The sequence below is a fragment of the Onychomys torridus genome, chromosome 4 (genome assembly GCF_903995425.1).
Source record: "Onychomys torridus chromosome 4, mOncTor1.1, whole genome shotgun sequence".
NCBI classification, from domain to species: Eukaryota; Metazoa; Chordata; class Mammalia; order Rodentia; family Cricetidae; genus Onychomys; species Onychomys torridus.
The window spans coordinates 573,423-596,228 of record NC_050446.1 but is presented as its reverse complement, the minus strand read 5'-3'; the positions used below and the strand labels follow the sequence as shown (position 1 = coordinate 596,228).

Here is a 22,806-nt window from a genome sequence, read left to right as displayed (position 1 = left end):
GCAGGCTCTGGGCATAGAGCCCAAGTTGTCAGGGTTTGTGGTAAGTACTTTCAGCTCCTGAGTCACCTTCTCTGCCCAGCAGTTGGCGTGTTGTGCATCTGCATTGTCCCTGACCAGGGCTGTATTTCCTCACTTTGCCTGAAGACTGCCTTCATCCTAACTGCAGACACAAGCCTGAGGCCTCTCTGCTGGCAGCCTAAGTGCATAGGCAGTGGGTGTGGGCCCCAAACACCCAGGTAGTGTTTCCTGGAGGTGCCAGGCACCACTGCTCACAGGTAGCTGGGATTTCCTTGTGAGTGGGTAAATGGCTGTCTTGCTGAGGAGGAGCCTACCTGGAAGTCAAAAAGGAAACAGGCCAGGGCACCTACCACTGTGAAGTCACTAGCCAGGTCCTCATCTCTCTGAGAGTAGGCTGGGTTTCAGGGTCAGGGGAAGCAGAGATGTGTTGGGGTCAACATCAGGCCTGGTGTTGGGGAGGCCCAAGACAGGGGCCAGAAAACAAGGGCCCAGCATGGGGTTTTGTGCTCAAAGGTTGCCAACACCTGCCTCCCTGGGACTACAGAACTGGGTGGGGGTGTGCAAGGGAGAGACAAAGGTGAGTGAGAGACCCTCAAGAGCCAGTGAGGCACAGACAATGCCAGGGGCCTTGATGGCTTCCTCTCTGAACCCTATGTGGGTTGCACCTGGGACACAGCTTCTGAGGAACATTGGCTCACCTACAAAATTCCAGGTGTCTAGGCATTTCTTTCTGGGGGCCTAGGATGTGGAAGATCTTGAAGCCCTGTCTGTCATTTGCAGAATGAGGAACAGCAGGCTCTCTCAGAAGACCTGTGACATGCCCAAGGAATGTCAGTTGTGACCAGAGACATGCAGGGCTGTAGGCACAGAGAAACTTGTTGTGTTCAAGGCATTAAAGGCTCTGTGTGAGAGGCCAGGGATTCACAAGAGAGAAGACAGCAGAGTCCCTGCCATTCACTGGGAAGGCAAGCAGAAGCCCAGGAGAATGAAAGGCTGAGCCAGTTGGCCACTTTTTCTGGAGCAGGGGCCCTGCTAAGTATCAGCAGAATGCATGCTCAGCCCTGGCAGAACCCACTGCCTGTGGCTAAGGGGGGAGGGGCATGCAAGGAGGTAGAAGGGACTGGGTCCAAGGTGGCACAAAACCATCCACATCTCCATGCACTATAAGCTCCTCTCCTTGTAGCAGGCCCTTGTTCTGATCATTTGGGGATCAGGGGACAGGACTAAGGGTCCTTTCATCCTTCAACTCTCTTCCTCCCCCATACCCTCTACGTTCCGGCCAAACACAGTCAGCCGGCATCCCCTTCTTCCTTTCACTGCCATGCTGTTCTTTTGCCTGGACCGCCCTTGTTTCTATCAAGCTGGTGAATTCCTAGACATCCTTCAAAACCTAATTTGAAAGACCCTTCAGCCATGCAGCCTTCTCGTGTGAGTCAAACCAATGACTTTCTTATCTCTGGCTCAATTATATAAGGGATCACATCCTATGACCTGGTTAAGAAAGTCTTCTTTGCTTCCTGTCGCAGACGCCATTGTAGAGCAGCAGCCATGGCCCTGCGCTACCCCATGGCCGTGGGCCTCAACAAGGGCCACAAGAACACCAAGTTCGTGGGGACATGATCCGGGAGGTGTGCGGCTTCGCACCCTACGCCATGTTGCTGCTCAAGGTGTCCAAGGACAAGCGCGTGCTCAAGTTCATCAAGAAGAGGGTGGGCACGCACATCCGCGCCAAGAGGAAGCGGGAGGAGCTGAGCAACGTGCTGGCCGCCATGCGGAAGGCTGCGGCCAAGAAGGACTGATCCCCCGCCCCCAATAAACGTTGCTACCGCGCAAAAAAAAAAAAAAAAAAAAAAAAAGTCTTCTTTAAGCCTGGACACTGCCCTGGGGCAGGCATGAAACAGGAGAGGAACATCTTTTCTGCCACCTCCCTCTAGAGGAGGTACATTTTTCTAGTCTTTTCAGAGACCCTGGGTGGACCAAGTGTGGCCCTAGATTAATCCGGTTGGTTACAGTGGGTAGGAAAGTGGAAGTCTGCACAATGGCTGGGCCCCTCCTAAGCTGTGTGAATGAGGGGAAACGTGGCTTTGAAGAGCAGAGAGGTGCTGGAGCAATAGACTCAGGTGTTGGTCAAGCTCACTGCTGCCACCTAGTGGCATAGGAAGGCGAGGACTCATCAGCAAGGGTGGGGACCAGGCAAAGAAGAGAGACCCAGGTTGGAATCTGGTTCCCCACACTGTTGGAGAAGAGCTCTCCTGAATTACACCCCGATGGAGTTACTGCAAGGACAGGGAACTTGGGGAGGGCATATGGGAGGTGTTCGTGGAATGAATGTTCTTCCAGTATGGGGGCAGAACCTGCATGGCAGGGTGGAGCTAAGTTGAGATCCCAGAGAGTCACAGCATCTTCCAAGCCTTGTGGACCCTGGGGTCCTAGGTACAGGCTGGGGTCCAAAGCCCAGGAGAGCTTTCTCTCTATATACCCTGGACTCTGCAACTATCTTCCACCTCATTTTTTAAAAATAATTTCAATGAGTATAGTATGTATGTATACATATATATTTTCAATATATTTAGATCATATCCACTTCCCACTGCCCAGCTCCTAGGACTCCCTGCACATCCCCTCCCACTCTGCCTTAATTTTTGTAACCCACTGAGTCCACTTCATGAAGCCTGTATGTATATGGATGCAGGGCCCTCCACTAAAGCACTCGAATATGGTAACCTCCTAGGAGTCACACCCTGAAGAAATCTGACTCTCCTTCCCCCCAGAAACCATTGACAGCTAGGAGTGAAGGGTTTGTGAGTTCATCCCCCATCCATGTTGGACCACTGACTGGCTTGACCATCTTGGGCAAGTCTTAACTCTGTGTGTGTGTGTGTGTGTGTGTGTGTGTGTGTGTGTGTGTGTGTTAACATACATGCACATAGGCCAGAGGAAAACTTATGGGAGTCAGTTTTCTCCTTGTCTATGTGGATTCCAGAGACTCAGGTCATTTGGCCTGCCAAGCACCTTTACCTTCTGAGCCATTTCAAAAACCCCTCCCCAGAAGTATGAGCTGAACACTGTTTTGACAGCAGGCAGACCATCACCACTGCCCAGAACCTGCCCCAGGGACTACGCCTTGCTTCAGAATGCAAATTCACAAATGCTACTGGAAACTAATTGCAAAATTTATTTCAGGGCTACTGGGGTGCAGGAGTTTTGTAAGGGCACTTCTTGTTCCGGGGCAATAGGTCTTGGCCTTGGCAGGGGTACACATTTCAGGGGCAGAGGTGGGGTCTGAGGCAGGATGGTGGAAGGCAGGCTTAGCATAAGCTATAAGTCTGATATGAAAGCAGGAAGGACAATGGATGCCCAGTCTGGACAGAGGATAGCGTAAGCCTCTCCCCGCAGTGACTTTCAGGATGCAAAGTAGAGACCAAGGAACTGAGGCCAACTCCAGGAGTTGTGGCAAGGGACCCGAAAGGATGGAGTCATGAGAGAGAGACTCCTCAGTACTGTCCCCACCTAAAGATCCCTGAGTCCTCCTAGGTTCCCCAGCACCCCCACCTGCAGGGACTCTAGGTCTCTGCAGGCCTCTTGCTGTTCCCCTAGTAAAAGGAGGGGGCAGAGGGCAAGCTTCAGATCTTCTCTGGAGTGAGGTGGTGTACATAAACATGACCCAGTGCCACCCTGACTCTTGGAATGAGATATCAGGAGGAAAAACTTTGGTGGCAATCCCCATTTCCCAGCTCAGTCCTCCATCTATCTCCTGCTGTTTCTCTCTCACACACCTTCCAAGGACTTTCTATGGAAAGGAAAAGCAAAGAATCCTGGTGACTACAACCTTGCAGAAAAGTACCAGCCCAGCCAGCTGGTAGTGGACAGAGCCAGGGAAAGAATGTTGACTACACCAGACTCTTCCTCCTAGGTGGCTCAAAGATGATTACACCATCTTTTTTCAGGTAATGGATTGGAGGTGGAGGGATGAAGAGGGGTCTTTTTGCCCTGCCCAGTCTCCCAGTGTCCTTTAGGGACAACAAGCCCTACCCAATTTAGCAGACTCAGTTTACAACAGTGGTTTTCCTCCCCTTCTTCAGGGGAGTCTGGAGACTGCTCCTCTGCCCTCATTATACCTGTAGACCCTCCCCTGCCTCTGATTACAGGAGAGAGGGAAAGGATGACCTCTGACCCAAGGGATATCCCCAAACCTCCTCCCAGGACCTGTACCTCAGATGCCAGGAAAGAAGCTGGGGGCAGATGGAGGAAGGAGTGATTTGAAGCCACTTCCTCGGGGCACTCCAAGTGGCAGACATGTGCCAGTGGCTGGTGAAGGCAACCTGCCCCAGGCAGTCCCTGCCCATCTTTGCCATCCAAAACACACAGCTCCAGAGCTTAGGGGCAGGGGCCTAGGGACAGGGCTCCCAGATCACCTAATGCAATGGGTCATTTGGAGGCAGAGGTATCCCCACCTGCTGCCTGCTGCCAGGTGCCCAGGCTCAAGTCTGCTTGGCCTGCAGCATCTCAATGAGAAGGTTGTTGCGGGGCATCTCGTTGCCCAGATGCTTGTGGTACAGGTACTCCTTGGCCTGCATGCTCAGTGCCCTCACCTCCACCAGGCACAACAGCAACTGCTGGAATTTGTCCCCACAGTGTGGGTAGTGACACAAGGTGTAATCCAGCAGGGCAGCGTTGGCCTTCTCCTGGGCATCCTTCACCAGGCTGTGGTTGTTCAGAAACTTCACATCTGCAACGGGAGCAGTCCATCACCCTACAGTCACTGTGCCACTACTAACACTGTCACCAGTATTACCAATACCACATTCCCAGGGGATACCAAACTCATGGGTGCCACCTTTCAATGGCAACCTCCTCATCTCCACCCTGTGGCCAACACACCACCACTGACGTCACTTCAGTTAGTGTCCCCAGGCTTGTCCCTGTGCGTTCTCTGACTTTTTTGTTCTTCTTTTTGAGAAAGGGTCTCACTATGTCTCCTTGGCAGTCCTGGAACTCACTATGTCGACCAGGCTGGCCTTGAACTCACAGAGATCCACCTACTTTTCCCTGCCTCCCGAGTAGATTAAAGGCGTGCACCACCACACCTAGAAAATCCCTGCTTTATCACCAGTTTTCCACCACCATCACCAACCACTAAACCATATCAGTAGCACAATCATCACTGCTGCTGTCACCATGGATACTTGACAATCACCAAGATCATTAGCAACAGCAGCAGGTGCATTGCTGGGTTTTCCTCACCTATAAAATGGCATACACAGGTCCCTTCAAAGATATAAGGTACTAATTCGTGGGAAAACACACCAAAGCCTTCCTGTGGCCATCCCCTGACCCCCAGGCATCACCATCAACATCACTGTCCAAAGGACCTGTCTTTGGGTGTCAGGCTTGTGAGTACTCTGGACATGCCCTGGAAAGAGGCTCCATAAATGAAGACCTGGGGCTACGGGGTCAGCTTCTGTGCAGCACTGTTCATGGTGAGGAAGAGGGGTCTGGGTGGCTGTGTGCCAATTCCATCTGGGGAGTTGTAGAATGGACAGACCTAGAGCACATAGAGCCGTGTTGAAAAGTGGGGTAGAGTGGGAGGTGAGAGGCAACAGAAGAGCTGAAGTTTGCAAAGCAAAGCCATTTACATAAATTTAAATGTCACTGAAGTGTGGCTTAGAGTAGACCATTGGCCTGGCACACATAGGCCCTGGTTCTCTCCTCTATGCTCTCAAAAAACGAAAAAGTGGGAGGCAGGCAGGCAGGCAGGCTCACTAGCCCTGCCCACACAGACATGCTGTGCGAGAACAATGGTGACCATGAAGCTGAAGTTAAACATGGAGGGAGAGGAGCAGGTGGCTCAGTGTGGACCAAAAGTGGCTGGGCTGATGTGTGATCTGTGCATCCTTGGGCCTTAGTACTGGGCTAGGCACAAAGAGGTCTTTGGAGTTGGTTAGGCGTAGCTGCCATGTAGAAGAGTGCCTGACTGTTCTGCATAAAGATAACCTTACTCAGAGAAGAGCTGGAAATGGGGAGCTTGGACCCCTTCTTTGCCACTCAAACCCCTGTCACAGCCTCTATTAGCTCATGCCCTGCCTAGGAGTTTAACATCAGCCCCCAACCCTCAGCCTATCCTGGCCTCCCTGAGCTGTGCCTTCCAGAGGGTCAGAAGATGGGTCACTCATCTGCTTTGCTCCCTTGGGGCATCCCAGTCTTTCCACTGTGAGGGAGTTGGGCCAGCATGTGGGCCCTCTAATCCCTCTTAACACCCACTGTGCCAGGAAAGCTGAGGTGCCTGGCAACCCTGATCCTCAGCCGCCCCCAGCACACCCGCTGGGGCCTGTGTTCTCCAAAGATGGATTTAGGGAAACCGGAGCTGGGCCTGAGTCGTACTGATGGCAGGGTTTGGCAGCTGCTGGCCTCCACCCTGGCTCCCATCACCCTCCAATAAGTGAGCCAGGGTCATTTTCTTCCTTGCCTTTCTGGATAGCCACCAGCTCATGAGACATCTTTATGCACTTCAGGAAAAAGCTCCCTTTGTCTCAAGAGATACACCTAGATCCAAGTCCAGTCCTTCCCTGCTTCAGTGCCCCTGTACAGTGAAACCTACCCAACTGAACACAGCAACCTGGCTTCCTAGCCTGGCCAGCTTCAGGTACATTTAAAGGTGATCACAGGAAGTCATTCCGCCAAGTTGGTCTGGAAGCAAGAGATGCTAACTGATCCATCTGCCCTTGCCCCGATCCCTTTCCCATCCCAATCACAGCACATACCATCCGCCATTACCTCCATACTGTGCCTGGGCTAGTCTGACATTCATAATAGGAGAAAGACGGGATCTATCTCAAGGCTGCCCAGTAAAGGCACCCAGAGGAGAGAGCTGAGGTAGAGGAGGATGGGCCAGGATGCTGCTCAGATGGCGGGGTAGGAAGGAATGGGTGAGCCAGGGCCTTCTTGGCTTTACCAGGATTTACTGTTCTCAGCAACAAGCATCAGGGACTCAGGATGACAGTGGAGTAGAAGGGGGAGGGTGCAGGACAAGGACAGCCATCAGGGACAGCCCCTCTCCCAGAAGGCTTCTCTCCCAGAAGGCTTGGTCCCTCAGTTCCCACAAATTAAGACCTCACTTCTGCCTCACCTAGAAACCAGTTCCCTACATCCTCCAGTCCCCAGCTTGTTGCAAAGAGATAGGGATATGGTCATATCCCACTGAGTGTGGTACCCCTGTCCCTCAGGCCCAGGAACAGCAGTCCCACAACTTAGAGATTCTCTCTTCATGTGTCAGGGGTTCACACCCCATCTCTGCACCAGAGGCTCCTCTGAGCCTCAGTTTCCTATCTTCTGTAAGATGGAACAGGTCAGGACCAGGATCCTCACTGAGTTCCAGCCTGGGGCTTGAGACTGCAGTCTACATCCCTGGAGGTGGAGGTGGGTGGGAGATGGCACCTCACCCTGGGAGCAGCCGCTAGCTCCATGAGCTAGGGGCCCCCAGGATCTCAGAAAAGCCCCCTTTTCACGGTTTAATTGAATATTTGAATAATCCTTTCATTCCAGCAAGGCATAAAGAATGTTGTCCCAATAGCAGTGACTCAGGCAGGCGCCCCCGCGCACAATGGCCCTCGAGTGGCGCTGCTATTCAGTCCGTCTTTTGTTGGCTTGGAGCAGTGGGTAAATTGCAAACGCTTAAGGGAATGCTGCCGTGCGCCTCAATGGGAATCAGGAAATCGAATGTTAGGTCAATCCATTAAGCTTCGATTAAGTCCTCGGCAGAACAATGCCGGCTGGGCCCATCTTCATAAACACTGCGATTGCCAGGAGAGAGGCACTAATTTTAATTAAAGCCTCCTTACCTGCCTCTGAGCTGCCCGAGATGCTATTTAGATACCAAATGGCACCCTTCTGCAGAGGCAGGCGAGAAGGGGGCGTGTAGAGGAGGACAGGGGTGGGTAAGTGGGTGACAGTCACTGCCTGGGGTTGAGGCCACCCAGCCCAGTGCGGTGATGCTGAGGGTGCCACAAGCAGGCTGACTGGAAGTCTATGAACAAGTGGCCAGTCCTGCCTTGAGTCCCAGTCTTCCTGAAAGTTCAGCTCTGATGGAGTCCTGTATTTAAGATTCAGAGGGTCACATACCATCACCCAGGTACAGGTGTTGCCTGCTGCAGTGCAGATGTGAGGTGTGTTGTTTTCAGAGTGGCAGCCATCCCAGAGGAAGGTTCAAGGTACCCAATGGCCATACACACACAGTTCAGTCCCTATCCACCTATGACTTCATCTCAACCCCTTCCTCTCCCCATAACTTCCAACAAGCTGTTCCTTCTCTTTGTTTCATCAGAATATTTCTATTCATACTGCAAGGTCCAGCTCAGATGTATCCACCTCATCCTGCATCCAGACCAAGTAGAGTTACCCTGACTCTGATCATACTGAACTGCTTACCCCCTCTCCCAACATGGAGTCTCTTTCCAAGGACCGTGTGACCCAGTGTGCCTCTGTCACTGTCCCCTAGTTCTAGGCTCCAGTAAGTTGAGGTCCAAGGATCACTGCTTCCTGTGCCTCTGACACCCCCATCTTCACCCAATTTCAGACCCACTAAACTGAGAACTCAGCCACCATGGCCAGATCTGAGTCCCTGTGCCCAGAGACAATAAAGTCCTGAGCCAGACACAAAGCGTGTAATAAAGACTGCGCCTGTAGGCCTAGTTTGTCCATTCACTTTGCTCTCTGGCTCACTTGTTTATGGACTTAATAAGGATGATTAATAAAGCCATCAGCACACACTTGCAAGGGCCAAGACTGTGGTAGAATTGTCTCATTGTGTCCTTGCAGTGTGTCAAGGACACATACAGCTGTCATCTCACACACGGGGAAATAGAGGCTCAGAGAGTGAGTGACTTGCTCAATTGCAAAAGTCAAAGAGATTAGAATCCAGGCTCTTCTCACCCTCCTCACTGTAGCCCTGATCTCTCCAGGTTACTGGAGATAAAGTTAGCTTATGGGGGAGGGCTGAGCCCTCCCAAGCCAAGGCACCACTAAGCTTACAGGGCTGGGAAGAGGAGCCTGAACTTACCTAGTAGTTTGGTTGTAGGGAAAAGGGGTCCCCCTTAAGGGAACACCACATATGCATGAGGCTCTGACTGGTGCTGACAACTCTCTTCCCAGCACCATCCTCCCAGGCCTGGCCAGGGCCTCTCAGGCTCTGCTGCACTCCAAGGTAGCAGCTTCATGACAGTCATTTTCTAACAGGGCTCTGTGGAGCCCTAGCCAGGCCAAGAGTCCCAGCCCCTATCCCTAGCCACATGCTCATGGCAAGTAGCCCAACTCTGCCTGAGCACTGGGCTTCCTTATAAGTTCCCCTCTGCTTCCACATACTTCCTACTCCCCAGGAGGCATCACTGCCAAATTGCCAGCCTCACTCCCATAGATGCTCCCTGCTGCAGAACCCTCCTCCCAACTCATCTGCTAAGACTCTCTTCCAGGCTCCCATACCAGGACTCAGGTTCTCTGAGGCATATCCACATACTGTTGGATCTTGCTGCTACACATTCCACCCTTTATAAGACACTTGCTGTTTCTCAGAGCTGGTTCTGAGAGCAGCAGTTGGGGTCTTTCCCATTTGCTATGTAGCCCCCAGTCCCTGGCACCAGGCAGAAGTTCAACAGGTATCTGGAGAATTAATGAATGTAAATGTGAAGGGGGTTTGAGTCAGAACTTGGGGTCCAGTAGTTCATGGAGTTAGGGAAAGTAGGGACCCCAGGATGGGAGCCAGAGGAGAGAGTCCTAAATGCAGCAGGCATTTAAGTATGCTAGGCACACAGAGCAGAAAGGTCCTCATACCATGAAAGACAAACACTAGACAACATCTCAGCCCTTGGGACCTTACACTGAGAAACTAAGCCCTCCTTCCCCTCCCCGTCCCCCTCCCCAGAAGCAGCCAGGCCCTTGTACCACTCACTAAAGGAGGGTCCTTGTCCCTTGGGCTTCCTGACCACAGTAAAATCCCCAATGTCTTTGCTATGCTCTGCTGCAGAGCCTCCAGAGGCCACTCACCAAGGCTGAAGAGGATGAGGAACTTGAGACAGACGAACTCCTGGCGGTCCAACTGTAGTGCATGCAGCTGCAGCACCAACTCCTGTGCCCGCAGCACCAGGCTGTGAAGCAGGGAGCCAGCCTGCACCGCCACTGTGCTCAGCTCCACCTGTACTGGCAGAGGGCGGGTCAGGGAGGTGGGCAGAGGGACAGGGCAGAAGGCTCTGATCAGGGGCATGGGCCAAACACTGAGCCTCAGGCCCACCATGCTGAGGGCCATTTTGCCAGCTTTGTTCCACCTGTTGGCCCAAGCTGAGCACCCAAGGCTGACCTCTTCTTTAGTGGCAATGGGGCAGGCACCAGACAGCAGGAACACTAGGGAGCTGAAGGGTGCTTAATTTACAAAGGGCTGCAACCAGGCCAGTGGTATGAACTGTTTTTGCACAGCTAACTGTGACAAGTACCCTTCTCTGGAGCAGGAGAAGAGGCAGCAGGTGGTTCTGCCTGAGCTTAGGTAAAGGTCCAACACCACCTAGCTCTCTCTCTCTCTCTCTCTCTCCACACACACACACACACACACACACACACACACACACACACACTCTCTCTCTCTCTCTCTCTCTCTCTCTCTCTCTCTCTCTCTCTCCACACACACACACACACACACACACACACACTCTCTCTCTCCCCCCCACACACACACTCTCTCTCTCTCTCCACACACACACACACACACTCTCTCTCTCTCTCTCTCTCTCTCTCTCTCTCCACACACACACACACACTCTCTCTCTCTCCATACACACACACACACACTCTCTCTCTCCCCCCCACACTCTCTCTCTCTCTTTCTCTCTCTCTCCCCCCCCCCACACACACTCTCTCTCTCTCTCTCTCTCCACACACACGCACACGCACACACTCACTCACTGTTTGCTGAAGCTATGATACTCAAGTCTGCATACCTACACCCACTCCTGCCCTTCAATGGACATTCACAACAATCAAACACACCTGCACATGTACTCATGCTTACACAGTGGTAGGAAGCTATGGACACCCACACGACTCTGTATGTGCAGAGTCACACAATCAAACATAGATGCAAGGGTACACTCGGGATGTTCCTACAGCCCATGTGACCTCACTCATATCCCAGATCCTGTATTTGCATTCCTGTGGCCCAGAGTCACCCCTGAGGACTAGTATCCCCATTCCTGTTTTCAACAGCCTGAGACATGGGAGGTGAGGACACAGGTCCTGGGGAGCAGGGGTAAGGAAGTAGGGCCCCAGTCTGCATTTCAGGACAGTATCCACTGTGCCCACTATTCAGCCTGTGTTCCCTCTCCTGGGTCATACAACTGTCTCTGGGAGTTTTCTTTCTCCCTCACCTTTCCCCGTACCTCCTCTCCCATTTGTAGGCTGTCCTCTTTAAAGATGTCTCCAGACCCAGCACTTTGGGCTCCTTCACCTACACCCACAGGCAACCCTAATGTCCCTCCTGTGGGGGGGTTCAGAAATTCCCAGGCCTTCTCCATGGCTTTCCACCCCTGCCATGTTATATTTTCTGCTCAAAGGGTCAGATTCTGACTCTGAGCTCTCTGGGCCTTTTGCCCACTCTTTCATTTATTCATTTGTTATTTGCTCATTCATTCATCATTTATGAGGATGGAGACCCTACAGGGTCTTGCCTGCTCACCAGCCCCTAGCCATGGCTGCAACCTCATTTCTCACACTTCCCACCCCACAGGCTCTTGGCAGTACTCTGAACCCCTTCTCAGAGTCCTTGATCCTACTGCTCCCACACGTGTAACAGTGCAGACTGTCCCCCATCACCTCAGCACCAGCTGACCAATGTTGCCTTATTTTGGGAAGAGCCAATCCCACTGTCATCTCCTACAAGGACATCCCCTGGCCATCCCATACTCTGGGACCCCAGAACACAGAAGCCTGGCTAGTGCATGTCCCTGAATTTGGAATTCATGGTGCCCAGAGCCAGCCTGGAGACCATGCAGGACTAGGGATTGAACAGTTCAGTCACCTCCTGCCCAGTGACCAGCAGGATGCTGTCCTCCTTGCCATACTGGACCTGGCGGTAGATGTGGTCCAACACCAACAGCTCACTCCAGCAATTCTGCAGGAGCGTCATCTGGTCAGCCACCTATAGGGAAGAACAACGCAGAGATCCAGATGGGGACTGTCCTTCAGGCCCTTCTCCCCAATTCTCTACTCAGAGTCTCATATGGGTCCCATCTGCCCACCTATTTACTTTATGGGCCAATAAGGGCCTCTTTCAGGCCCCAGCTCTTTCACAAGGTGTGTGACTTCACACACGTCCCAGGGCCTTTTCGAACCTTCATTTTCTCACCTGTTCAGTGACTAAAGTGCTTGGAGATGGTAGTCACATATCACATACCTAGTGAATTTCAGAGATTAAGATCTAATGCTGTGAAGACCAGCCCTTGCACTATTGGCCTGTGGAGGACCTTTGGCCACAGCTACCTTAGAAGGGGCTCTGGGGAAAGAAGAAGGGCCACCTGGCTAGTGGACACCTCAGCTGTTTGCAGCAATAACAGAACAATGACCACAGTGGAGCCTAATCATCAGGGTGTATTGGGCCTTGGTGCCCAGGAGAGAACAGTTCCTGTTGAGTGACCCCAAACTCTGGGGGCCACTGCATCCTTCCATGGAAAGGGTAGATGCTCCTGACAAGGGCAAGTTCTGTTTAGAACTGTGGGGAAGTGGCAGCCAGGGAAATGCCATCACCCTCCTATTTACCACCTGTACTCACTCTCCCTACCCTTACCTTCCCACCCTACTCCCACTCACCTCCTTCCCCCACCCAGCCCAAAGCCTTTAGTTTTAAAATAATTGTTTTAGATTTATTTATTTGTGTGTGTGTGTGTGTGTGTGTGTGTGTGTGTGTGTGTGTGTGTAACATTGTTTATGCAGAAGTCAGAAGAAGACAACTGTGGCTATTGGTTACATGAGTTTTCCAGGAATGGGATTCAGATTGGCTAGATCCTCTCAGCCCTCCCTGGGCCATGCCTTGCAGTAGCTACAAACCTTGACCTCAAGGAGCCTTTGCTGTGTAGCTTGTCAAGCCTATTGACAGTCACCACTCATTTTACAGAGAGAAGAAATTGAGCATTGAACTCAGGCGAGCTACCTAGAGTTGCACAGCTGAGTGTGGTCCCAAGTCCATTCTCTTTACCACTAGGTCTAAAAACAACTTGTTTCCCTTTTTCACTCGGGGCTTCAGAGTCTCGTGTAGACTGGTTACTCCTCCATGAAGCCTTTCTCAAGTCCTCTTTCTCACTACCCTTTGGAACTGGGATGGCACCAGTCCACACCTGCCTTCCCTGGTGCTTTGGAGTGTGAGAGGGCAGGACTGGTGTCCTGCATATCACTGTTGGCCCCTCAGGCATCAGTGAGAGGTTGATGAAGGTATATATGCTCCATAGAACATTCATCTCCCTCAAACCAGACCCAAGGAAAGATGACTAGACATAAGAACTAGCCCTGTCCTCCAGGATAGCAGCCTTTCCCTCTTCTCTGGGGTATCCTCAGGCAGATGAGGAGAAAGGATAAAGCAGATGTGCTGGCTGGTTTCATGTCAACTTGACACAGTCATCTGAGAAGGAACTTCAACTGGGGAAATGCCTCCATAAAGATTGGGCTGTAGGCAGGTCTGTGGGGCATTTTCTTAATTAGTCATTGATGTGGTGGGGGAACTCACCACCATTGTAAGCTGGTGATCCTGGATTTTATAAGAAAACAGGCCAAGCAAGCCGTGATGAACAAGCCAGCACTCCTCCACAGCCTCTGCATCAGCTCCTGCCTCCAGGTTCCTGCCCCATCTGAGATCCTGCCTTGGCTTCCCTTGGAGCACTGTGACTCAGGATATGCGAGCCAAATTACCCCTTTCCCCCTAAATTGTTTTTGGTCATGATGCTTCACCACATCAATAGTAACGCTAACTAAGAGAGGGCCAAAAAGAAAGAGCAGCTGAACAGTCATGCAGACTCCTCAGGACCCTGTAAGCCACCCCTGCCCCAATACTCAGGACAGGAGAGTAGGAGGGACCTGCTTCTGCCAACCCTTACTCATATCCTCTCTGGGTCAAGAGCCCAGGCCATTGTTTGTGCTGAGTCCCATCAGTGTCAGAACAAAGATCCAGCCTTTGACTTCAGGCTGTTCCCTATCTCTCCTCACCTCCCCAGGAGAGATGATGGGCACCAAGGAGGCCTTCCTCTCCATCACCTTTCCCAAGGAAAGGCAAAACCCCAGAAACACCAGTTCCAGAATCCCTCATCCCTTCCCAGGTGACAGATACTCATGGTATAGATAATCAGACAGGACCAAGTAGGTGACCCCAGGCAGGGGGATCTTGGAAGATCTTGAGAGCCCCTGAGAACTTCTGGATGCCTGGGTGGAAGAAGCCCTGGGGTAGTCACAGTGGCAGCAAAGTAAAAACAAGCCCGTGTGGGTGATCCAGAAGGAGCCCTGGCAGGGCTGGGCATGCTCCACCCGCATCTCAGCCATAGGAGCAGATACCCTTGTGCCCAGATGGAAGGAAGAAACAGAGCAGGAGAAATGATAAAGAGGAACATTAGGAGATAAGCACACTGAGCCTTGGCAGAAGGCAGAGGGTCACAGTGACCTGGGTGCCCAGCCCTGGAGCAGACTCTACCCAGACCTCAGACCTGGGGCTGCGTGGCCCTGCATGAGGCTGATCAGCCCTGGGCTCCAATATGGGGCTATGCTGAGCACTCCTCCAGTCCTTCACCTGTCCCAGCATTTCCCTCAACTCTAATTTCCTGATCTATGATGGGAGAGGGCACACCTCCCTCTTCTGCATAGAGAAAATCTGGATCAGTCACAAAGGTTCTAAAGAACATCCTGGGTTCCATCTTCTCCTTGGCCAAGCAAAATTTCCTGCCATGCCCACCCCTTCCTGTGGGTGGGGAGATGGACATATGGACACCCAACATATGAACGCGCACACACACACACACACACACACACACACACACACACACACACACAGCAACTGCCAGCCCTCTCCACAAGAAATTAAGTGTGTAGGAGTGTCTCTCAGCCCAAAGAGCTAGTTTCCACACTCCTCTTGCCACCCTGGGGACAAGGTCATTTGCAGTCCTGGTTTGGGGTCCCTGAGCAGTCCAGCCTGTCTGATGGGCCCTCTTATGGCCCACCACAAATCTTGGAGCCTTGACACTGTAGTCTGCCTCCAGGAAGGGTATTGATGGCTCTGCACTGACCTCTCCCTCAAAAGGCCTCTCTGGAGCCCCTGAGGTCTGATCACTCTGGCAGCCAAGGCCAACAAGCTCAGTAATTCTTCAGGGTCTGACACGCCATGGCTGGTCCTGGCACACTCCTGGCTGAGCAACTGTTTATCAGCCCAGTCCTGACAGACTTACTGTGTCTCAATAAACCATCTATCTAAGCAATTATCTGCTGTCAAAGGGGTGCTGGGTGGGGGGTGAGCAGAGTGGAACACTGAGGGACAGATGTCAAAATGGACTCCTATCCTGCCACCAGCCTGCCCTTCATGGTGATTATGCAGAGCACCACCTGGTGAAGGCGAGTCTACCACCCTTCAGGCAAGAAGTTGGTATACTACCAGGGCCAAAGTGGCTCCCATTTTACAGAGCTCAAGGGTGTGTGGACCTTGTGTGCCTTTCCCTGTGTTCTTCCAGGAAGGCCTATGAGAGCAGATTCTGTTTGTTTGTTTGTTTGTTTGTTTGTTTGTTTGTTTGTTTGTTTTTCGAGACAGGGTTTCTCTGTGTAGTTTTGGAGCCTGTCCTGGATCTCACTCTGTAGCCGAGGCTGGCCTTAAACTCACAGAGATCCGCCTGGCTCTGCCTCCTGAGTGCTGGGATTAAAGACGTGCACCACCACTGCCGGGTGAGTGTAGATTCTTCTTCATGCTACAAAGGAGGCCGACTAGAAGGGAGTGGCTACCTCCACTGATTGGACTTCCTGTGTACTGAGCCACATGTCTAATTCTTCACCTGTTCTAGCTCACCTAGCCTTTACAAGCCTCTAAGAAAATATTAACTAAGCCCTTCCTACCTTACAAATGAGAAAACAGGCCAGAAGAGCAGAGTTACTTGCTAAGTCCCACAGGCTGGATGCCTCTGACACCTCTGGAAATCTTTGACTCTCTCAGATACAGCAGTGCTTTCCCACTGAGTCCTCTGTTTCTCCAAAACCCAGGGATCTACTCACTGACAGTCCACATATGTCCCCTAGCTTTCCCTGAAGCTTCCTGGGTCCAGTTCACTCTAATGTCTCCAGTGCCCATCTCAAGGGTTGCCCAATCTCAGAGCCACAGAGCCCCTCTCCCATCACCTAAAGATGTACCCTGATCAGTGGACTAAGTAGCACGGTGAGAACCAGCTTACTGGGCAGCCTCAGCTTTTCTGACTTGCATGCCTGGGCTCTGCAACACAGACCCCCAGTCTGGGGAACCATGGATCAAGAGGGGCTGCAAGGGCTGGTTTAGGCTTTTTTCTCTGCAAGGCTCCTCACAAGCAGTGCTGACTGTGGCTAGGATCCCTGGGCTACTTCACAGGTTCTGGGAAGGGGAAGCAGGAAGGTTTGGGCCACAGAGAAGCCAAAAGCAGGAAAAAACACTCAGCAACGCTGGGACAAAAGCCCTTCCCATCCTGCGTGACCCCCCCAGGAAGGCAGCCAGAGGAAGTGCCCTGCCCCTGGATCCAGGGTCCTGGAAAGCTGGGAATGCTCAGCTCCTCCTACTCTCTGTGCAGGGGAAGTCTACAGTGTCTTGGGGGTGGTCATCTTCCAGGGCACTCAGCCATGAGTATAAGGCAGGTGGGAGGGCCCACTATCTGACCTATGTCCATCTCCTACATCAGTTGGCCTAGAAGGGCCAGTGAGAGAAGTCACCCAAGACAGAGACATGGCATGTCCTTGGCCATGGCAGGCCCTCACAGTGGATATGAGAGCCGTGGTCATCAGTTCCTAACTCCCAGAGTCCTCTTGGTTAAATAAACCTTGGAGTGCTCCGATAGGGCTCAGGATGCTCATGCTGCACCCTCATTCCCTTCCATGCCAGTCAGCCAGGCAGTGCCCCCAGCCCATCTGGCCACATGCCCAGAGGAAGCACAGGCAGAGTGGCGTCAGCACCGACAGCCGCTCAAGGCTGCAGCAGGGAGGGCAGCAGCCCTGCTGTTTGTAGCTAGCACAACCGGGGGCTTGACCTAGGAGGGTCAGGCCTGAGTTGTACCCATGCCAACCAGCAATGAGTCTTGGTCAAGATTCTGGAGTCTTGAGGGTGATGTACATAAGAAGCTAGGTAGGGTACTGGAGGGTCAGCTTTCAGGCCTTAGGGCCTTCACACTAATAGATGAAATGACTAGAAAGTTCTTCCTATGACTAGCCTCAGTTCCTCCTCCTGTGTTTCCACTTTGTTTAGTTTCATGTGCATTAACTCTGGTAAAAAAAAAAGGGGGGGGGGGCATGAGATAGGGGAAGGCAGTTGCATGGGGCTAGTTCAAAGACAGGACTTTCTATCTAGTTATCACACACACACACACACATACACACACACACATCACATCACATCACATCACATCACATCACATCACAGGGGTAGTGAGCTTACTTTAGCTAGGTAGGAATCAGGTCCACAAACAAAGTCATAGACTCAGCGCCCCATCCATCTATGACAGCTGAGGATAGCAGGGATTGGTGTCCTTTCTGAATGAAAGGATAGGATGGCTGGACATAGGCTGGTGATTTGGGGGACAAGACAAGTGTTTTGAGGGAGCTTAGAGTGTCAAAGAAAGAGGGAGCTGCCTGTAGAAACCCCAACTGGGACAGAAGCAAAGCCTGGGGGAACATGGAGGTACTGAGAGGCCACAGGCCAGGGAGGGGACATAGGAGACAGGGGCTAAGAGAGACAGATTAGAGAGACAAGGAGCAAGGTAGGAAGGGACAGCGGGTACCAGGAAGCTGCAATGGCTCCTGTAGTGGTCCCTCCCCAGCCAGTGCCTGAAGCCACTGGGCAGGACTGCCCATCCAAAGGGTGATACTGGGCAGCCGAGAGGAGTGGCTAAGAGTCAGGGGCCAGGGGCTGTGAGGAGGTACCTACCTCCAGTTCCTTGAACACCATGCACCTTCGTGCCCAGTCAACAATGGAGATAAAGGTCTGGTCAGCCATCCTGCAAAGAAGGCTGAAGGGCGCTGGCTGGTCAGAGCGGCTCTTGGCTGGCTCCTGCAGGCAGCCCACTATGCGGGCACGGACCTGATCCTCTTCTGGCTCTAGCTGCAGCAGCTGCAGTATGAGCTCTGGTACATTGGGCCCTCCTGAAAAGGGCTCTGGATAGCTGTAAGGTGGCCCTGGCTGCTGAGGGGGGCTGGCATAGGGCTCTGGGTACTCAGACTTGATGGTGCGGTTGGAGAAGGCAGGATAGAGGTAGCCAGCCAGAGGCCCATGGGTACCAGGCACAGCCATGGGCAGAGCTGGGCCTCCAAAGTCACCCAGTGGCCCAGTAGATGGGCCAGAGACCAGGGCTTTGGGCTCAGGTGCATGCAGGCTAGGGGTTAGCATGTAGTCCGGTGGGGGAGGGGGCGGTGGGGGCACCCCCATCGGGGGTCCAGTCTCCAGCTTGAAGCCATTGGCCCGAATCTGTGCTTTCTTCTGTTGCTTCAAGGCCCGGTCTCTCTTGTACATGGGCCCAAACTTGTTCCGACCACCCCTCATTCGATCGGCTCGCACAGCTGTGGGCAGGAGCAGTCAGTCAAGTTCCACCTCTCCACCTGCCTCTCACAGATCTTTCCCAAAAGGGTATTTCTATGTCTCTGTTTCTATCTGTCTCTCTGTCTCTGTCTCTGTCTCTCTTTCTGTCTCTGTCTCTGTCTCTCTCTTCTCTCTCTCTGTCTCTCTGTCTCTCTCTCTGTCTCTCTCTCTCTGTCTCTCTCTCTGTCTCTGTGTCTCTGTCTCTCTCTGTCTCTCTCTGTCTCTCTCTCTCTCTCTCACACACACACACACACACACACCATTCCTCCACCTCCACTCAATGGCCTCTTTTGCCAACAGGTGAGAGCAACAGCCTTAACTTAGCACTCCAGGCCTTTCTCGGCCTTCTAGTGACCCATCATCTTCTCCTCCTCCCTACTTAGCCTCCTTTTGTTCCTCCACTTAACACACTTCCTTACCCAGCTTGCCCTCAATTATTTATTCCCTCTGCCTGGAACCCTTTCCCCTCTCTCACATATTCTTTCTCATAGCAGAACCCAATCTCAGTGTTGCCCCCTTTAGGAAGTCCAAGGGTTCCCCAGGCAGAATCTCCTGTCCTGCCCCATAGTATACCTCAGACCGAAAGCACCTGGGGCTCAGCTGAGTTCAGGTGCCCAGCCTGGGGCCTGCCATGGAAACGTGAAAGAAACAGAGCCCCCGTCTGCTCTGCTCACAGTCGGGCCAGCTACTTGTCGAAGCCTTCTTGACTCTACTGAGCTCCTGTTGCAGGATGGCCGGGGCTTCCCCCACTGCCTTCTACTGTGGAGCCTGGTTTAGTGCTGAAGGAAAGGACCTATTTTGCTGACCAGATGTTTTTCTTCTGGCCAAGAATGTGTCACCAGCCAGACTTAACAGGTGCATCTCTGCAGCTCCAGTGTGGCTCCAACCCCTGCTCAGACAGGACCCCACCCAAGCTCTGAGGAAAGGGGAAGAGCTGGAGAGAGGGGTGGTGTTTCCCAGAACTCAGGGCTTGGGAGCCTGCCCGACAGATCTTCCTGCTGGGAGGTGGCCAGCCTGCTTTGCTCCCTCAGGCTGCCCCAGAGGCTTCTGCCACCCACAATAGCTAGCTCTCTGCCCACTCAGGACCTGGAGTTAGGTATAAGGGCTAACAGGACAGGGTACCTCCTTCAATATGAGTCCTTTAGGTAGCAGGATATGTCCACAGCTCTCCCAGACTTTGGGGCCTTCTCTGCAAAAACTTTAGCCAACAGCTGCTGGCTGGGCGCTCAGCCCGACTGGGGCCAGCAGGGTAGAAGCTATGACTGTCCACTCTCTGAGCCTGAGTCTCTCTTGATGGACCCTTGCTGTCCTCTCTGGACCAAAACAGAGGTATGGAAGAGGCAATGATAGGCCACTGTTCCCCTCACCTCAACCTTCTCAGGGCTGAGCTAAGAATGCATGGGAAGGGGTCTCAATTCCTGCAAAACTTAGATGCCTGGACAGATAGACAGATGCACAGAATGGACAGTGATGGACACATAGCAGCAGAAAGTGTGATAATAATGACAATTACAGCTATTCTGCTGAGTATTTGCCCTTACAGAAGGCAACTCCGGCTTTCTGTAAACCTCTAGATCTCCCTCCCACCACACAGAGCAAGTATTTAGCCCAGTATTCAGATGGGGGCATCTGCAGCTCAGAGAGATTAGGGTGTTTGCTCAGTGTCCTCAGCTTACAAGTAAAGAAGCTGGGATTTGAACATGGTCAAGTTATTGAGAGCTTTGGTTTGGGCTGGTGTAGGGATCTATAGGGATAGCTCCTCACAAAATGGGTCTACTGGAACTCTGCTCTGTCCTGGAGAAAGGCTCACCTCCTCGGTGGAGGGAGTAATGGGTCTCAGTGTGCAGCCCATGACTGGTAATCATCCTGCCTCAGTCTTCTGAGTCCTGGGATTGCGAGCATGGCCCACCATACAGAAGTCTCACTTTTGATATTTCGGAACTGAGCCCAGGCAGGCCCTGCTTGCAAGGCCTCTTGTGGCGGCTTGCCTCACTAGTTGCTTCTGTTCCCGCAGAGCTGGGGCCCCAACGTCACGCCGAGGGGCCAATCATCTGGATCCAGCAACTGCGCGGCTTTCCCCCCAGCCCCTCTCCCAGACCCGCCCGAGGCTCCCTGGGGCGGCCAGCAGTCAGGGGTCCCTGGCCGTGCAGGACGCGCACCTTCCAGGCGCATGCCCACCGTCAGACACTTCTGGAAGCGGCAGAAGGGACAGCGCTTACGCTGCGTCTTGTCGATTTTGCAGCTCTGACTCTCGGTGCACGTGTAATGCTTGTTGTTCTGGACTGTGCGCTTGAAGAAGCCCTGTGCAATTGGAAGGGAATGAATGCCAGGTCCGACCCTCGTTAGTTGCCCGCACCCCTGCCACCCGCAGACTAGCCCTCCCCTGCTCCAGCTTGCGCTCACCTTGCAGCTCTCACAGGTGAGCAGCCCGTAGTGGTAGCCCGACACCTTGTCACCACACACCGGACACAGCTCGTCCAGGTCCTCGTCATACGAATAGTCCATACCCGCGGCGTCCGCCTGTGGAAGGAGGAGCGGGTCAGCGCGGGCCGACGGCGACTGGCCTGGGACTGCCCTAGTCTGTGCGCCCGCAGCGACCCACAGCACCGTCTGGGTGCGGGGGTTTGCGGGCCGCGTCCCCGCGCCGCAGCTCAGCCACCCGCCGCACTCCAGTGCTGCTTCCACGCCGCCTCTGCCGCGCCCGATCCAGGACCCTCGGATTCGATGCGTTTCCATCCTGATTCGTTTGTCTGAGAACAAAACCCCGATTCTGAGAAAATCAGATAGGCTCGGGCGCGGGGAAGGCGCCAGGCAATCCGGGAGAATTGGGGGCGCGCAGCTGGAGTGGTCTAGGGGCCTGACAGAGACCTGAGGCAGAGACAAGTCTAGAGAGACCCCAGTCGGTGCTGCTCAACGGAGAGGGGGATCCTGGGCGACGGAGAGAGAAAATGCCGAGCTAGAGACATTGGGAGAGATTCCTAGATGGCTGGTTGATAGGTAGGTAGAGAGATAGATACTGATAGAAGATAGATTATGTAGATAGATGATAGATCAATAATGATAGGTGAGATAGATAATGGACAGATGATAATCTGTGACGGATAGGGGATATATAGATGGTAGATAGTAAATAGATGAAAGACCCACGCCGGATAACGAAAGAGACGGGACCAGAGGTTCAGAGTGGCAGGCCCAACGAGAAAACCCGTGAGACACAGAGACAGACATAGTGAGAGATACCGAGCAACGAGAGACATCCCCGGGGAGACCAAGGCAGCAAGAGTGACAGAGACAAGGGCGGAAAACCTGGAGAGACGGAGGTGCCCAGCGAGAGGGTCGGGGACGGGGAGATAGAGTCTCGGCGGGCAGCGGGCGGCGGTGCGGGCAGCGAGTCCGAGGCGTGGCCCCGTGGAAGGATAGGGGCCGACCCTGAGAGGCAGAGAACCCTGTCGCAATGCCGCTGGGTCCGCAGACAAAGCCGCTCAGCGACGGCACCCACCGGCGAGCCCGGGACGTCGGGCCGGGAGCAGGTGCGGAGGGCGCAACGGGGTCACGGGCGCCGGGCGGAGACCTTGGCGGAGAGGCGCGGGCTACAGAGGCTGGGGTGCAGGCTGCGGGAGACCTCAGTCGGGGAGTCCAGATCCTGAGAGCCGCGGCCCGGGACGCAAAAGCGGTACGACGGTGGCGCCCACCCAGGCCGCTCCCGCGAGCAGCACCCTGCACCTTTCGGCCGCGCCGCCGCCCGCGATGAAGCCGCACTCGGGCACAGCGCCACCCGCCCGTGATGACGGCCACTTGGGCCGGGGGCGGGGAGACCGGCCCGCTCTGCCCCCGCCTCCCCGCGCCCGCAGCTCGCGGGGCCGCTCGAGGCGCACCTGGGACCCGGGCCCCTCCGCCGCACTGCGTGCTGCGCGAACCCGCCGCGCGGGGCCGGGGCGGCCGCTCTATATGCGCGCGTGCGGTATCCGCGGGCGGAGGCGCGGGCC

The 22,806-nt window shown here is 53.7% G+C and overlaps 1 protein-coding gene and 1 pseudogene across 1 annotated transcript; one reads left to right on the top strand and one right to left on the bottom strand.

Annotated features, from left to right (window-relative positions):
• The first annotated feature begins 1,566 nt into the window (after positions 1–1,566).
• Positions 1,567–1,817, top strand: LOC118581284 (annotated as a pseudogene).
• A 1,353-nt stretch (positions 1,818–3,170) lies between these two features.
• On the bottom strand, positions 3,171–22,766 carry Nr5a1 (nuclear receptor subfamily 5 group A member 1). Its single transcript, XM_036186531.1, has 7 exons — positions 22,544–22,766; positions 21,224–21,340; positions 20,980–21,121; positions 18,173–18,801; positions 12,074–12,193; positions 10,054–10,201; positions 3,171–4,747 (listed from the first exon to the last, which is right to left on the bottom strand). Exons 2-7 carry the CDS (start codon positions 21,323–21,325, stop codon positions 4,500–4,502), a joined length of 1,389 nt encoding a protein of 462 aa, XP_036042424.1. The 5' UTR covers positions 21,326–21,340; positions 22,544–22,766; the 3' UTR covers positions 3,171–4,499.
• Positions 22,767–22,806: the final 40 nt, after the last annotated feature.